The sequence below is a fragment of the Pterocles gutturalis genome, unplaced genomic scaffold (assembly GCF_000699245.1).
Source record: "Pterocles gutturalis isolate BGI_N339 unplaced genomic scaffold, ASM69924v1 scaffold3276, whole genome shotgun sequence".
Classification (NCBI taxonomy): domain Eukaryota; kingdom Metazoa; phylum Chordata; class Aves; order Pterocliformes; family Pteroclidae; genus Pterocles; species Pterocles gutturalis.
This window is the reverse complement of record NW_010105276.1, coordinates 12,199-30,776: the sequence shown is the minus strand read 5'-3', so window position 1 is coordinate 30,776 and position 18,578 is coordinate 12,199. Positions and strand designations below refer to the sequence as shown.

The window sequence follows — 18,578 nt, the reverse complement described above, 5'->3', positions numbered from 1 at the left end:
AGAATCTATAGTCTTCAGTTACAGATTCGCAACAGCATACATTCTGCTCTTTAATTACTAAGTCACACAGAAAAGTCCTGTCTCAGGGCTCAGTCTGGTCCTTTTCACATCCCTGATTAAGTAGTCAAATACTTTAATTTTTACATGGCTGATTCCCTGATACACTTAAATAACTTAGCAGAAATACGCTTCAGCATTCACCCTGGAAACGATCCATAAGAAAAAACAACAAAAAGGAAAGATTTAAAAAAAGCAAATATGTAGCAAGTTATTCACACAATCTATAAATAAGGTCACTGTGATCCGAAAAAGCATATGAAGTCTTGTGTATTCTTCTACCGAGGCAGAAAAAAATACCCTACCTCAGAGCAAGGGTAGGGAGAAAAGGAGGGGTTTTGTTGAGGGAGGGAGGGGGCAGGCGAAGAGAAAGTGAGAGCTAGAATAGGAGGGGACAGAGGCAACAGCAGCCTGCAGCAGAAGTCATGAGAGATCTTTTGTGGTATTAAACATACCCACAAACGTAATACCTTAATTTTCTCATTGGTATTGACATAAATAGTACTTGGTTTGGGGAGCAATTTGTTAATGCTTGTGTTTGCTAATACATACCAGTACAACTGAGTGCATCATTCCATTGTTATTTTAATGTATTCATAACATTTGCAGCCATAAGACATATATTTACCTGTTAATCTGTTTAATAATGTTAATAGTTGTGCTAAGTTCTTTAGTAACACTTGGTTTAAAATCTATTTAGTCTGACCATATAAGCAAGCTGCAATTACAAAGACTGTGTCAAGTTGCCCTAAGTCTTTAGTGGACCCAGTGAAGAGACACAAAATCCCAGTTGCTAGTTATTACTGGAATTACCTTTCTCACTAGGTCACACACAAAATCTGTTTCAACAGGTACTGCAAGTATATTTTAAAAATTGCCCAGAATAATTCAAGTGTAAAACTACCCAAAAACTTATTGCTTAAAAGGAATTAGATTACTTAAAGAGTTTAAGCTACACGTATCAGAACAACACATATAAGCATTTGAAAGAAACACTCCAGAGGCTTATTCTGCCCTCTGGTGCACTCCATCCCACAAGGACACAGCAACTTACACAAAGACCAGGAAAGAATCCCAGCAACTCCAACAGCCTGACGTTAAAGTAGTTAAAGGGTGTGCTGGGCTACATTAAGACTGTTCAGCACCTTGCAGGATCATACCCTGGATGATACCAGCACAAGCAGTTACAGCATTCTGCAGGACAGAAGGTAGCCCAGATAATTTTTATTCCTTTGTATTTACAGCAGACTGCCAAATTGCCCTGACTAAGGACTGAGGCCCCGTCATGTAAAGCACTGTGAAAATACTTAATTTGCTGGTTTGCATAACAATTTTCTAGTGAGGCTGTGTTCACAAGGCTGTAGTTACGAGCTGCCACCACCAGTAAGTAGATGACAGGAGATGGACAGGTACCCACGCACGCCATAGGACACAGCCCCACAGGCCCATGCAGGGATCCTACATGAATCACAGGTACCCTGGGGCAGTTGGTTCTCTATATTCTTATTACAGCACAAATCAGGTTTGTGCTCACTTTTTGGCTAATAAATGAGGAAACTCACTTTTTGGCTAATAAAATGAACTTTCATACACGCTAAATTAGAAGTAATTTGATATCATCTTGAGACAATAAAATATTCTATAAAGCATAATTACAAAATTCTCTAACTCCATAAAATTAAGGCCTGTTAGGCTCATTTTTGCCAACAAGTCTTACTACATCTCTACAGAGTGCTGGTAATGTTCTTTACAATTAACTAGACCAGATCTTCTTACACGGAAGAAACTGCTTGTTTTATAAAACACAAAAAAATAATCCATTAATTTCCTCAGAAACCATGAGCTTCTGCAGCATTCATAACAAGCTTAAAATCTATGCAATAATAGCACAACGAAGCACATTGAATGATAAGAATCACAAGGAACAGTACACGAACCATTATTACGCAAGCTGTAACGCACAATTTGAAGCCTTGTGCATTGAAAACCACGACACCTAGTTACTAATGCAATAGTGGGAAAGCTTTACAATTAATTCCTTGAATTATTTAGCCTGTAATTTCATAAGGAATATCATGTCAAATTAAAAAAAACAACAAGGATTTACTTGGTAGAATGCCATGGGATACAGCAGGGATACAGGGAACATGTTGCTTAGGGAGGTTGTGGAGTCTCCATCCTACTCAAAATTTGACTGGTAAAGGTCCTTTGCAACCTGCTCTAGCTGACTCTGCTTTGAGTAAGGGGGTTGCTCTAGACAGTCCCCAGAGGTCCCTTCCAACCTTCAACTATTCTGTGATTCTGTAAAATTAGTGATGTAAAATTTTGCTTGTGTACTTCAAGTTTCCCCTCCCTGCAGCAATCCCACTTTCCCACCACTCAGCATGCAAGCTATAACTTCTGGATGCAGACACACAGGTGAGCACAGGTTTTTATGTAAGCTGGAATTTTCCTCCATGGGCTCTGAAGAATTTGTTGCTTTTTTTGTTTGTTTCTTCACCCTCCACACAGCATGAAATCAGACAAGGTCACATTAACAGGCATAGGGTTGAAATAAATCAGTTCATAACATGTTTGGTTCACAACAATTAGGGGTCAGTATTTGATGTAGACGAAACCATGAAAGGATCAGAAAAGAGTTGTTTAATTTTGACAGCATGGGGAAAGAGGAGACTAAAGGCCTCGAAAGACTGAGAAGAGCAGAAAAACAAAGAAGGGAAAAAGGAAGAGCTAGACTTCAAGCTGAGTTCAATAGACAAGTGTAAAGAGATCCTTACTTGAGTGAGGGGTTATATGCCAAAAGCCCCTTGATTTTTACATTTCACCTTTCAGCTAGCAGTGGTAGCATTTGCTTCTTAAAATTAATTCTCATTTGACTCCAATCACCCATATGTCCGCAAGGACTTAAAACTAAATAGAACCTTAATATCCCCTAAATTAAAAACCAAAAGAAAACCCTGTATGCATCTTGCAAGATGAGAAAAAACAACCTCAGTGTTTACTGGCTTTTTTTTAAATGTAGTTAAACACAAGTAAGGTTCTTCTCTTCAATAATATGTCCACATTGAATATGTAAAGAACAGCTATTACAGAAATGTCAAGCCATTATTTTCGTATCTCATAAAACATTCGCTATAAAATTTCTGGCAACAAATGCCAACAGTAAGTAGGCAAAATAACCTTCTACTATCCAATACAATTTAAAGAATTAAACTGAGCAATTGTGGTTATATGTGCTACAGCCAAATTGGACTAGGCTATCTAATACATGACTACTGGAATAGCAATAGCCATAAAACCAGAGCCATTTCTTCAGTCCTACATTTAACTGCTCAGTGCAATAATTTTCAAGTGCCGAAAGCAAGAGATCTTTTACTAAAATTACCCTGCCTTTCTCCTTCAGAAATTTGTAAAAAAAAATATTTACCAGCTTCACCAGTTCAATACAACTCAAAACAAAAAAAAAATAATCTTACAGCACAGCCAAATACTGATGAGATCACTTGTCCTTCAGAAAAAAAAATAGTTACAAGTTCATATTTATCTGTGTGCGTCTGCATCTACCAAAACACTCTGCAAGAAGAGACATTTATATCATTTTAGCCAACCTAGCATTTGGATAATTGATTTTCAAGATATTCAACAGAAGATTACAAGTACAGTTATGGATAACAGAATTTAGATTAAGCCATCTGCATGCTACCTATACACAATAATAGATTATTATTTAGAATCAATATACTGTAAACAATCAATCATGAAACCTAATTAAATTAAATCATGGTCAGAACACCAGATTCCCAAAGCACCAAAAGCCAAAGCAGCAGGACGTATAAAGACTGGACAAAGAAAATGAGGCTGAACTGTTTACTTAGTAACTATGATGTGAATGTGCTACTGTTTTCTGAACATCCAATGGAGAAGCTACAGTGCACAGCGCTAATCCCCATTTCTCACCAAAACAGACAGGAATGCACACTGGATAATTTGTTCCTACTGATGATATCATTTTGTTAAGTTTACTGTTTTTAAATAAGTAGCAAGTTTCAGTCTTCTCTCACTTTCTCCCATGTACAAGATCAGATCAGCCTCTCAGTGACCTACTTTGTGAGTCATAGTCCTCACTATTTATGATTCAGAAAAGCGTCTTCTCTGACAGTATTTCCCAGACTACTGTGGGTTCATTCCAAGAACCAATTTCATCTTCATTGGTTTCCTACAGGAAACCAGACCAACTTCCTATTATTTTATTTTCCTTCATTTCAGCATGGCTCACATAAACTAACTGGAAGTGAGAGCGATAGAAAACTTTCTTTTGCATAAACAGAAGCCAACATAAACACCACCAAAAAATACTGAAGACGTCACTGGTTTAAAGTCACCAGAATGTGAAGCAAGCTAAGATTAGAAGTTCTTTTCCCTCCTTCCCCAAACATGATGCACATAACCAAAGTTCAATGGTAAGAGCTGTTCAAGTCTCTGGTGAAGACATCCACCCCTAACAGGTGACCATGTTCTACACCCTCTTCTAACTTTGGGAATTGTTTTAAAATGGTAAGCACTGTTGGACTGCTTTTAAGTCCTATTGATACCATAGTCAAGTCCCCCTATCACCTCAGTCAACAGGCTCAGGGGGCCTAGGTTATCTTAACTGTGACAACAGAAATATCACTGCAGATGCTAGGAAGCATAACAAGTACACCCTGAAGAAGTCCATCTAGACTTCCAGTAGGACTTCCAACATTACCTGTTGGCCTGCTGAATTCAAGCTAGCTTTTAAGAGAGACATGCTGATGTCTCTTCATTGTGCTCCAAGGTCTATTAGATGTCCAAAAGCCAAGACTAGGTGCCAGATCTGCATTGGCTCAAAAAGTTCATGCAGCGAGACCCTTAAGGAATAAACTTTCCCAGAGCCCATGGCAGTGTCATGCAAGAACCTATCACAGCATCATCACCACCATCCCTTCATGACTTCCCAGCAAGTGTCATGCAAGAACCTATCACAGCATCACCACCACCATCCCTTCATGCCTTCCCAGCGCTGTGATTTGAGCTGTTGACTGCTGCAGCAGCCACATGGAGATAGTTTAGGACTAGAACGTTAGTACCATGCTAACGCCACCTAAGAGATAGCCTAGTTATACTACCATACCTAAGTTGTTAAACCTAACCAGACTCATGTTTAGCACAGAGCAAATTGGACAATTCAATCATGTAAGCAATTTAATAGCAAAATTCTTCTCATTTCATCTCTATATTCTGCTGTTTGTCTTGTCAATAATTGCAGTCTTTCAACATGATTTCCTCTTGATGGATTTCAAGGCTCACAGAGTGATATGAAAAATAAAATACTTTCTGTAGGAAGTCTGACTTACAAAACTAAAGCCAAACTGATTTTCACGAGGCTTGAATGGTCCTTCAGTTCTCACTTCAAGAGAAGCCAGGGAATATTACCACTTAAGAACACTTTCACAATGCACACTGTAGGGTCAGGACATATAACAGGCAATTTATTTTAAGGGCAATTTTCTGCCTGGCCATCGGTTTCAGCTTGTAATCATGAAGTGAAGTATGAATGAGGTTTTTGCATGTAAATAGAGATTACCTGTTAGTAAACTGAGCTTTTCCATGATACAGCAGTGTAGCTTAACATATGTAAAACACAAAGCAAAGTTATCTGCCCTACTATTCATTTTCTTTCCTTATGATGCAGCAGTACTTGCCAGGGTCAAGTTACTCATCTTCAACAAGTCTTTTTTGTTTCAGTTTCAACAATTTGATTTTTCCAACCAAAAACTAATAAATGTTATAATACCACAAGTAGTATCAAAGCTGTTTTCTCTATTTCCAGGTCAATCTTACAAAGAATGCCACCTTCATGAAAACTGGTATAGGCGAAGCCTTTCTAGAGGTGACATACTCAGATACATGTCTTGATTTTAATGCAAACAGAATATCATGGTTCTAAGCACTGTTTGGCCTGACAACACTGCAGAACTTCTCCACTAGAACTGACCAGCAGCAAACTCTACAGCAAAAGTCGTTTCACATGGTAGAAAAATCAGATTCCTAAACCTGTGGATTTTGTGAATAACGACAATTTAACTTCACTTATTCTGACATCTTAAGTAGCAAGACTCATGCAGTAGTCCAGCATCACAGCAAACACAACTATCTTGATTTAAGGCAGCGTTTACCTGTCAAAGTTAGCAGTTGTTAGAACAGCTGCAAATGCTGCAGCCTAAAATAATCAAATCAGTATACCACCACCAAAGCACACTCACACTTCTCAGGGCTAGAAGCTACTCACCTTGACATGGCTCTGAGCTCCCAGGTTGTATATCTCAGTGGGTTTGACTTCATTAATGATCTTCACCAGGCAGGTGCTGTCCGTGAGATCACCATAGTGCAGCTTCATGTCTTCAGAGTTTAAGAACATAGAGTTAATACACTTTAGTCCCAGAACAATCTGGCATTCTTGGTCCAAATCATATTCCAGGTTTAAAATCCAAGTAAACATTTATTGGAAAAAGTTAAAGAGATGACTGTCTGAAAAAGGTTTTGCTTGGTTTTTTCCCTGCTTTCGGCACAAAATACATTTCCATGGAGGAGTAATGAATACAATTTCAGACTCTCTTTTCAATAATCTCATTTATCTAGTAACGTTTATATAATTTGTTTACTAGTTTACACTCCACTGACCTAACTTACAAAACCTGGGTTAACAAAATATACAGAATTTCAGCCACCAAAAAAGCATTATTTTAGTTTAGGCTTCCAATTATTCAATCACAAAGCCTTTTAATAACTTCTTAAGCATACATCGACAGCTTTCTCCTCCTTCCCAAAACGTTACGTGTTTAAGTTCTTCACTGCAAATAATTTCACAACACAACAAAAATGCTTAAGGTACCTACAATGTGAACATTTAGGTAACACTATAGTACAACCCACTGCATTTATTACTATTGTTTTTCCACTTAAGAAATATAGATACACACCATAAAGGAGTTATGGAGAACACTGTAACTGTCAATGAAACATGCTTCATGATATTATACACCAAAATCTCAGATGTGGTTAGATATGTCAGTCACAAAGCTGTTATTTATCCTTCCCTGTCTGAGTTACTAATTTGTGTGTGGAAAAAGTAGGTAAGAGCATGAGATGAGCTCCTGTCAAAATTAAAAGAGCAGGCTGCAATGGCTTTTCTTGTCCTTGGTCTCAGACCCTGACCTGTCAAGAAACTATTCCAGAAGTAAAATTCATTCTGATAAAACAGGTCTCATCTTCTTCTCATTAAGAAAAAGAAAAATCACATCACCACACTGTTATTCACAGAGCTATTCAACAAAAAGAAAAATCTTACAACTATTGAAAAAATTAATGTGTACATTTACTTGCCATACTTACATAGATTTCCATTTGATCTTTTTGACCTTAACAAATTTGTTTAAATTGCCCTATCTCCAGGAGAAAGAAGAAATTCCTATTTCAGTACAGTTCAGTGGTCTTTCCACTGACAATGGTCACTGTTTTTTGGGGCTGTATCATCTACAGATACAACCAACTTGTCTTTTTTTTTTAAACAAATTCTGAAACCAAGAAACACAAGGTTTACATCACATGAACCCACAGTACATTTTTGTAAAACAATGTAGAGATATCTGAACTTTGTTTTTATTTAAGCTTTTTTTTTTTAATGTTTGTTTTTAAAACAGTTTAAGGCAGCAAGGAAGTAACAAATCACACAGTTCTCAAGTGTTCAGCTTTGCCCCTTACTATCAGCAGGCATTTGAGGCTCTCTGGGTTGCTAAAGTGATAACAGCCCAGCAGGTCACAGTATATTCTTGAAATCGGCTTTCACATCCCCATTGCTTGAAAAAGGACAGTTCTGAAGAGACTTCAAGACCCAGTTGAAGCTATGGCTAACAGGTAAAGGAATCATAATGATTTTTTTTTTTTTTAAAGAAGATAACTGTGATTAAACATGAGAGATGGCAAACAGGTTATGACCCTTTTTGTGCATACACATCAACTATCCATGGTGCGAGCTGCCTTCATGCCTGTCACCAGTTCCATACAGGCTGTGCTAGAACAGCACCATGTTTCCACTTGTGGAGAATGCAGCCATCCTGCTTCCCAAATAAAATTTAATACATTAAACTAGTTCTGCCTGTGAGCCACAGCATGCACAAGATTCCAAATGGTTATTGGATAAAAATACTTGGATATTGGTATTAACCTGCAATCCTCAAAACTGTTGGTGTCCAGACCACCTCAACAACTACTGTATTTTTCCTGCAACACCAGATACAAAGAGGAAGAAGGACATAACCAAATTATCTGATGGTGTTTACCACCTTTCTCAGAACAACCCTGTGGGCTGGTGGGAGCAGGAAAGAATACAAATGCACTACCCTTTCCGTATCAGAAAAGAAAGCCACCCCCAGGTAACTGGGTGCCCTCTTCTTCCTCTGCTTACCTTGGCTGGGAGTTAAATGAAACCTCCCCGCCAAGTGAGCTATTCTTTCCAAGGGGACAGAGCAGAGGACACTATTACAAGAGGCAGCCCAGGCAGCAGCAGCTCTATAGGAGCCTTAGTGTCTGAAAGAGCAACTGGGTCCTCTCCAGCTTAAGCAGCAACTGACCAGGAAAGAGGTGTCACAGCCAGACTCCCTCTTCCTATGCCAAAGACATCCAGTTCTGCCACCATCCTCAGGCCAGAGAGCAGTCTCAGAGCTTCCCAAGTGAAGGTGGGCTGCGCCAAGCATCGGAGATACCCTCCCACCATTACCTTTATCATTTAAAGCTCTCAAAGGGGAATGCCCATTTTGGTCTACCATCAAGTCTTCAAAACTTTTTGTCGAAATGGCTTTTCGTGAAGCGGAGCAAGGCATGAGGCTTTGTTCATTTTCTGACCCATGAAAAAGAGGTCTTTCAAGAGAAACAGGTTAAGGGGAAAGACCTAATAGAAATGGGGTTTGTTTGGTGCAAAGACTTACAAACATAAATATCAAAACCTTTGGGTTTTAGTAATATTATCCAATTTAAAAACCTCCCTAGCAAGCAAAAGCTGCAAGGCTCACATCAGGAAACATCTTATTTTCTTTCTTGTTCTCCCCACTTTTTTTTTATATAAAGAGATTCACTGTCTATGAAGATCATCATCCTCCAACATGTAATCAATTCCTCATGGGAAGAACACACAGGGTAGTGATAAAATTAGGGTTTGCTCACATCGGCCACTACTGATTCTTTGCTTCCTCCAGTACTACCTGAAAACCCATTGTTTCCAAACAGTTTCCATGGAGCAGCCTTTCCGGATATTCCAAGTCCAATTCCTCCTCCCATTCATATGACTGCATTCCTCAGTTAAAGGAAAAGGAGATAAGAAGTGGGGGAAAAACATTTAAGGTCCACTTTCTTTTTCCTTTCTTCCATCCCTTTCCTTAAATGTTTGTATACATATTTATTTATTATGATCTACATTTCCTTCTCAAACCACTTTTCATATTCACAAGGTGATCCCCACAATGCACAGGTTTCTGTTTGATTTCTTTTGCTTCATTTTACCTTGTGAGCCATGAATGTAAGTCATGGGAAACACAGTCCTTATATTGTTCTTGACAGAAGCACAGGGTTAAGTATTCTTCATAAAGATATTTAATTCCATTTTATCCCTCTCTCAAGCAGATATTTGAAGGAGCAATGCACAGTAAGTAGCAATTATTCACAGTAAATACCACTGAAGTAACGTCAGAAATTAAATAATTTTTTTAAATTACAAGCACAGATCAAGTGAAATCTAAAAGTTGCATTATATATTACCATTTGATAAAATTAGGTTCTGTTTAACCATGGTGGGAAGCAGACTTCAAAAGACATAAGATTTATTTATGGCATGGAGATATTTAGTGTTAACAATGTCTTCAGTCAAGACTATTTAGGATAGTGTCAGTCTGTACAACTCTACAAATTATGCACAGCATAGAGAACTATGTTTGTTAAAATGCTCGATCCTTCTTCTGAACTGGAACTATCCAACATTTGTGATTCTCATTAAGTGATCAGTTAACCTTCTTTAAGGTAAAATACTCAAACAATTTTTGCCAAGTTTATTCCACTAGAGGTAATAACTTCAGCTTTCCAAATTATAATCAGTAACAGATAATAGAGTAAATTGTGTGCAAATTTCCAAAAGCAACACTCTTCTTTCAGGAAAAACAGGTAATCATTTTCTTGGATGCGGAAATTCAGAAGGTCCAAAGATTCATTCTTTGTGTCATCAGTAAGATTTGATCATGTCTTATTCATGCTGTCACACAGGCTGTCCCCAAACCTTCACCTCCATCAGGCACTAAAAAGCTCATGAGGAAATAGAAGTGGAGTGCTTAAGATAATTACCTCAAAACTCAATATTTTACTATTCTGCTATCACAGTGTTTTCAGCCTCGCATAGCCTTTTGCAGACCCAACCATTTTCTAATAGCTACTGCTGTTAGATTCCTATGGTTACACATTCCTATATGTGAACTGTGTCAGCATTTCCACACAATAGGAAGTGCCTTCCTGGGCCCCTCTCGTATTCTCCTCTCTTTGTAACTCACACGTACAAGAGTATCTATACTTTGTGTCACATTTTTATCAGAGAAACATCATCACTTTTCTTTCCGAGACAGAGCAGCTAGCTAACACAAGCAGAGAAAAAGGAAGCTTAGCTATCAAGGTGTTTTGTTTGTTTTAAATAACCAACCTTAAGTCAAGCACAGCTTAAAAATAACTACTTATTACTAACATTTAGGTAGAGGAAACTGGGATTCCCTTCCTGTTCCCAGAGACCTTTCTCCACCAAACACACATCACAGATTGAAGAAAACAAAACAAAACAAAAAAACCCCCAAAAAACAAAACACCAAAACAAAACAAAAAAAAACCAAAAAACCAAACACACACACACACACCAAAAAAAAAATAAAACCCAAACCAAAACAAACAAAAAAACCAACACAAACCACCAAAAAGCCTTTAAATTATAAATAACAAAGTCTTACTTCCTTCAGTGTGAGCCTGGGGGTTTTTATAGAGATGTTCAATCCGGCCTGTATTAAAAGAACTAGATCGACGAACAATGCCATGCACCTGGAGATTGAACAAGGAAAAATACAAAAGGAAAGTGGTAAATGTTAAGAGGAAAGTGTTCATCATCGTTCCTCTCTTTTCATACACGTGGGCCTAATACCTATATATCAGGTAATCAGAGCCTATTCTCTATTCCTAAACGCGGACAGTTATCCAAATCATAACAAAATATTTGGGGACGAGTTCTGATGTTGTCATATTTGCTTCAGTACCCTTGAGTGGTTTCACCTTCTCCCTTGTTGACACCACTAGCAGCCTAAGCATCATACACAGTAGAGAAAACACACCGAATTTCCCTAGAGCACCGCCTTCTAGTTAGATGTGCCCATTACTGAATTTGGAATCCCAAGATAACCACTCCTCCCTGGTTGCAGAGTCTTTCTGGACCAAGAGACAATGGGCACGGAAAAAGCAGCAGCAGGAGACGGGGCTAGGGAGAGAGGTGTCAGAGAGGAGAGAAGTGAAGAAAAAGGGAAAGAAGGAGCAGCAGCTGCAAGGCCCAAATATATTTTGGAAAGCAGTTGTTATTCACTTTTTGGGGTGTTAGAACAACCAGAACAGCCAGTGCTGTTTTGTGGACCTCATGAGTCAGCGTTCTTCCATGGGTTACAAGACATACAGGCAAGCCCAAGGCTGAAATGCAGGTTGGAAATTTCCTTTAACTAGCCATGATAAATAGATCAGTGAAAAAACCCCACTGGTTTTGACTAACATTAAAGAAAAGCCCATTTGTGTCTAATATATTAGAGAAATTGTTCAAACACTGATCCTGTTTCCTCCTTATGTAAGACAGCCCCATGCCTACTGCCAAAATTCATGTTAGCTTAGGTTACCAGCTGCAGAAGTTACACTCGCACAGGTGAAATCAAACTTCAGTACCTGACCATACTCCACTTTTCCCTGCCCTTTATTCTTTCTAAAAGTGATCCCTTACAACTTGATGCATCTTACACTCGGCTGGGTTGGACCATTGCTTTTCTCTCCCCCTTCGTGTTAACTTGTACCCGTGAGACTATACCAGCAGGAACAAGCAGGATCTTGGGTTTTGGTTTGGTTTTGTTTGGGGATTTTTGTTTTACACATAACACAACCTATGGTTACTGACACAGAAAACACTTTTTATTCCATCTTAAGTCTAAAACTTAACTGAGTAAAAAGGTATGCACAACCACAGAGTGAAACCAGCTTGCTGCTTTACAAATTACATTTTGGTGGCAAGATCTCTAATAACGGCTGAATAGCTCCATCTTTACAACTTGCAAGTCAAATTTATGACAATTTCCTTGCATAAAAGCTCTTGTGTGCCCAGCCACACAACAGCCTCACAACATACCTTGTTCTACAACTGGAACACTAAACTTTCCACAACTGAGTAAAATACTTCCATTTTTTAGGATCCACAGGGAACTTGAAACATGGCCCCCTAAGAGAAATTTCCATCAAATAATGAATTTCTGAAGACAAATTTTAAAAGTTATGTAGTTAAAAGCCCTATCAAAATAATTATTTATAGAATTTGTGGATAATTTATAGGGACATAAGGTATTTCAAAAAAAGATACTTCCATAATAACTTCACTTTTACAACAGATGCTGGAAGTATTTTGAGTACTCAAATGAACATCTGTCTTGGTGATTTAAAAAACCCCAGACTTTTCAGTTTTAAAGCATCAAATTATTCTAAAGGAAGTTAAATTAAGTGCTCTACAACTCTTCTAGTGAAATTACATATTTTGGCTTAAAGCCCTGATGAGAGACTTCTTGAGCTCTCAATTATCTATCTCTGAATGAAGTCATGCTGAAATTCAAATTCACATAAACGACTGACCAATAAGTCAAATCTTGCTATCAAAGCTTGATGAAAGATTGCACTAGCAAGAGCTTTGTGTCAGCTGAATGACTGAGACACCAACATTTGGCCAATGAGATGTGTTAAATGCGTTCACCCCAGGTCTTCAAAAAGTTTCATCAAACAAACAAATCTAGACAGCCTGTTGCATCCAGCGATAACAAGAAAACATGCAAACCCAGCTTTTTTTTTCTCCCACTCCTTTTTCTGGTATGCACATACAAGAGAAAGAAAACCTGCCAAATGTTTAATCCATGACAGCAATATTGCCATAAAAAAAACTGATGAAAGGTCCCTTTGTCTGCATGGGACAGGTGAAATGCAAACTTTGTGACATGCCAAAATATGTCCAAACTGGTTAATCTAGTTAAGAATGCAAGATCAGTGGATTTTTCTCAATAGGGCTTGATCTTTGAACAGATTGAACCTCAAAAAGTCAAACGAATCACCTTAGTTTAGGGAGGCAAGAATTTCTCACATTTACTCTGGTGTTCAGTTAATCAGGAACAGAAGTCTCTAACTGGGAACACAGGAAAGAATTCCAACAAATAGATGGAGAGTTGAGGAACAGAAGAAAAAACCCTCTACCCAATTACTGTAACTTTTCTATTGTGGAAAGGGTTATATTTTAATTTAGCTGCAGTTAACAGTTCCCAATTTCATTGTGGACTAGGAGAGAGCACATGCTTTTGCCTTTAAAGTAGCAGAAGCAATCACAATTATACCTCTTTTCCCCAAATGAAATGGAGAAATAACAAAAATGATCCATTTACAACAGTGAAAAACCAACACCAATGTGGAGATCAATCAACAAAACAGTAGAAAGGATGCAATACGGCAAGACTAACCACATACAAAAGCATAGAAAGCACAAACTGTCTGAGAGGAGACTTCTTACTAAGCTATAAAGCAATATTACAACAGAAGTAATAAAATCCAATATTAGAACGAGCATTAGCTTCTACTAAAACCCCAGAAAATGCTGCATTTTGCAGAGATTAATTTGACCACCCCTTTCCTTCCATTATCATACATATCTTACATATCATGTAAGCAACTTTCATGACTGAGACCCCAGAAAATGCTGCATTTTGCAGAGATTAATTTGACCACCCCTTTCCTTCCATTATCATACATTTTGTAAGCAACTTTAATGACTGAGAAGGCAAAAATTCTCACATATATGCCCACAACAGTTCAAAACCATCAAATCATACCATAATAATGTGATTGTTGCTGTGCTGGGCCACAAAAAAAGATGATTTTGCCAGGGAAACCTATGCAGCAAGAAGCAAGGACTCAGACTCCCTTTATTTTAAGGAAAAGGTAAATCAAAGTCATATGCTAAGCAAGAATACAATTTATCTAAGAGAAGGGGTGGCAAGTAACACTACCAAAGCATATTTTTGGGTTGGGGTTTTGGATTTTTGTTTTTGTTTTATTTTTTAAAAAAATAAAGCAAGATGCAAGGTTTTTATTGAAAATAAAAGGGCCTTTAGTGTGGAGGGTCGGGAAGGGAGGTAGCAGGGGGAGAACAAACAAAAGATTCTTATTCCTTTATATGGTACATTGCATCATAAATTATTCTCTAATTCCTTACAGTTTTGGCTCACACAGGTCACTGCTTATCTGAGTTGGCGGGAAACATGCAAAGCAGCTATACCCTGAGGAGAAGAGGGAATCCACCAGTGGACATTAGATGATAAATAGTACAATAAGCTGGCATGATTACAGGCCATGTTGCACATTCCTCTCCAGAGTTTTGATTTGTTATCTAGTGCTGGAGTGGAAAACATACACAGAGAAGGACAGAAGCAGAGGAAGCCAGAGCTGCAGCATCCAAACAATTCCATCAGCCCGTGGCCGGTCATCGAGTCACTCACCTCATAGCCTTTTTCCAGCAGGAACTCAGCCAAGTACGATCCATCCTGGGAAGAGTAAGATATAGGAAAATGTTAGAAGCACAGTGAATGGGCCTGGGAGATTTGGACTGGTTAAGGTCTCAAAAAAGTGAAGAAAAAAAATTTGCTGTGAGTTGACGGGGTAACAAGCATGTACGTGGATTTCTCCAGATTTATACACTGATCTAAAAATACTACAGATGTTTTTTGGTTAATTTTAGATTAAGAAGCAGCATATTTTAAGAAAACTTGCTTACAAATGCTGGTTGAGAACTCTTGTCTCTTGAATCTCTTCCCAAGTTCCATTATGAAGTGCCTGGGGACATCTTTCAAAAAAATAACCTAACCACAGTTATTCAATTTGAACTATTTTGGAGGTAGTGAAGGAAAAACATTCTAGAGAAATTGGTGCAAGCTTGGCATATCCTGCAAACCGACATGCCTCTGTAGCATGGTACCACGCTCGCATCTCCCTCGTGCACACACTCCTTCCACAAGCCTTCTGAAGGCAGCAATAATTCTGTCTGCCTGACCAACTGAGTTTTCAAAAACATCACTAGCACACCCTATACGTATACTACAGAATACAAGGCATTTTCATATTTTATATATCATTGAGGGTTGAGAGTTTGGGTTGTTTTGGTTTGGGGAGGGGGGTTCTTCTTTTTTTTCCTTCCTTTTAAATCCTTGTCAAACTTAAGTTATTAAACTCCCAAAAAGCAAATACCTCAAAATACAGGCTAGCACATGTTTTCCTGAAATACGATGATTTTCCTGGCATCATTATTGCCAGGATTACCAAATACAATAAGCCGTATTATTCATTTAAATGTGTACTCACCATTACAAACCCAGCAAAGTTTACCCATCCTGAAGAGTGCTCACTAACCAATTCAGTCAATACTACTCATGCCCAAAGAGTCCGTGTCCTTTCACTAACTTCTTGAACTACACGTTCCTTTAATGTGTGGGGCTATTTCGACAGAGTCAATCGACTTGCTACAGAAAGACCATAGAAACACCAGATGCCACCTATGCTTACATGCTTAAACCCTATTATGTGGATCTGCTTTGCCATGATCACGGCCAGAGACATTTAACTGCAGAACTAGACAGATGTCTCTTTGGTCCTCTTCTTAAAAGCATGTTTCTCCAGAGAAAAACCTCTCACTTCAGATTAAATGAACTTTTATTGTCTCATAGACAGCCTAAGGAGAATAACATACTGAAGTGAGAAACTTGAGATGCACCAGGAGGCCCTAAAGCAGCAGGACTGCTAGTGGAGACTGCTCACTAAATTGATAGCAATATCACGTGTAAGTCTTTACAAAATGGCACGGTGCAGTATACAAGGGGCATGTTGCTGTATTTTTAAAATTGCAGCATTAAAAAGAATGAGAAACTTTATGGTATAAAAGTTTCATAAAGTTTTACACAGTCTAGAAGAGCTTGAAATTAAGACAGAAAATCTCAGCTTACATACTTCTCCCAGTATATGAATGTGTGTGTTCACGTAACTTTACAGTGCCATAACCCAACAACCATCAACCTATGACACCAGTTGATCTGGAACATGACAAACCACATGTGCCATGGCATCACTGGAACAGTATGTATTTCTGGACATCAAATGAAAAGAGCAAGATCTTAATAAAAGGAGAAATTGAAAGAATATACAATGAAAACTCTGGAGAAACATGAGGGCAAAGGAGGGGTTGACAACTGCTTTTAGTGCAGTTGTCATCTTTTTCATTAGTAATTCCTCCAGGATTTAGAAGAGGTGAATCAGAGGGAAAAAAACTTGACAATTCTTCTTTGCTCAGTCCACTAAAATAAAAACATAAAATAAAAAGGAGGTGAAAGTGGGAGATCTAGAGAATACAGAGATGAAAAAAGAAAGGCTCTGATTACTTAGGAAGCTGATGGGAAACAGACTTGACTAGGATTGAACCCTGTCAATAAGGTCTTGTTCTTCTCATCCAGGCCATTGCTCAAACTTTCCAGTCAGCCTGGAACATTTTGAACGAGCAGTGGCACTCGCTTCCTCTGCGCTTCCTTTCCAGGTCTATCAAGTGATAGGGCAGGGCTTTACAATGAGTGGGAAACAGGCAGCAAGTGTGAAAGCTACTGGTTTCTGGCTCTAGCACAGCACAGCTGATTTACTGTCTCGTAATCGCACACAATGCGGATTCATGCTGTCCTGCACTGTGATACCATATCACACACAACCCCCGGGTTTCAGGTTTCTCTTCCTTTTTCTTTTCAGTACAGCAGTCATCAATGTGGACAGCAATCAGAACAGCGAACAAAGTGTCTGAGAGTTTGCAACTTGTAGGGATAGTACAGTTTCCATCTTTTCCTAATGAGGTTCAGGTACAAATAGTATTAAGTAACGTCTATTAAGTGACTTAAATGTTTATCCATAGGAGATGCATTATGCATATAAATTCTATTATCAAAGCTACCGATTTCCATTTACACTACAAACAAAGCTTTCAAGATTCAGGAATCACTAAACCAGGAAAGGAATTATTAGAGGAACTAGGTGTTTAGCAACAAATATGAATTTTTGTTAGGGTTAACAGATTTTGCTTTATTTGAGCCATGTGCTGCTAATCACACATATTCCTGGTTTGCATTTGAGTAGGAATGGACCGGCATGAAGTGCATGACTTGGTCCAATCTATTAAGTTGGTTGTTGAGAGGCAGAGTCTTTTGTATTGCACTACTATTGTAAAGTACCCAGCTATTGCTATTCAATTTATAACAGATCAACAAAATCTCAGAAGACAGAATTAGGTCCCTTTGTCTATGGCCAAAACACCAGTCTTAAAATAAAACAGCCTACAAGCTGCCTTTAGGTAGGATTGCAATGAGACCTGTCTCTGCACAGATATGTCAGACTAGCTTAAATGGTCAAAACAGTTTAACAAAGACTGATTAAATAAACCACCTCAGTTAAAACAGTTCCTCATCTGCACACTGACATATCAGACTTGATGAATCACTGTCTTCAGCCAAATAGTAGTTCGAAAGCACATACAAGGAATGACACTTCAGCTGGCTTCCAAGACACAGCAGCAGGTTTCCAACCATGGCTGCCTTACAACATGTCTGTAAAATTCCCAGACAAAAGAAAACAGGCATATAAACTAGAGTGAGACAACTTTAGGATGCCATATTTTATATTTAATACAGTAGTTAATGTCAAGTACTTCAATAAGCTTTGACATGCTATCAAAGAAAACCTTTTCCAACAAAGCGAAGAAATTGAGACATAAGAGTTAGTGCTTTGCCATAAACATCTAGAATAAAAAAGTATCAAGTTTGACTTGATTCATGAGCAAAGAATAGGATCATTTATACAGAAAACTGAAAACAAGTGGAATTAAATAGCCTGTTTAACAACCTAAGTCTCCTTTTATCTTACACTGTTCTACACAGGGAAATTCAATTTGCAATGGACTAATTCTGGATTTGTACTGACACATTCAGAGAAAGCTGTAAAAGGAACCCCAAATGCAAAACAGTTTTATTCTCTTGCTTTGGCATGGTCAGTTCCAACATCCTTCCACAGAGCTCCTGGATTCAAGAACTAGATTATGTCCTACCTAAGTGTTCATGATCTAG

General features: G+C 38.3%; 1 protein-coding gene across 1 annotated transcript in view; it reads right to left on the bottom strand.

Annotated features, from left to right (window-relative positions):
• GMDS (GDP-mannose 4,6-dehydratase) overlaps window positions 1–16,026 on the bottom strand; it is a 122,940-nt gene extending 106,914 nt beyond the window's left edge. The window contains exons 1-4 of the mRNA XM_010087317.1: window positions 15,991–16,026; window positions 14,931–14,975; window positions 11,112–11,199; window positions 6,368–6,477 (exon numbers count right to left, since the gene is read on the bottom strand). Coding sequence (XP_010085619.1) covers window positions 6,368–6,477; window positions 11,112–11,199; window positions 14,931–14,975; window positions 15,991–16,026 — 279 coding nt within the window. The remainder of the gene's footprint in view (window positions 1–6,367; window positions 6,478–11,111; window positions 11,200–14,930; window positions 14,976–15,990) is intronic.
• Between the last annotated feature and the right edge of the window lie 2,552 nt (window positions 16,027–18,578).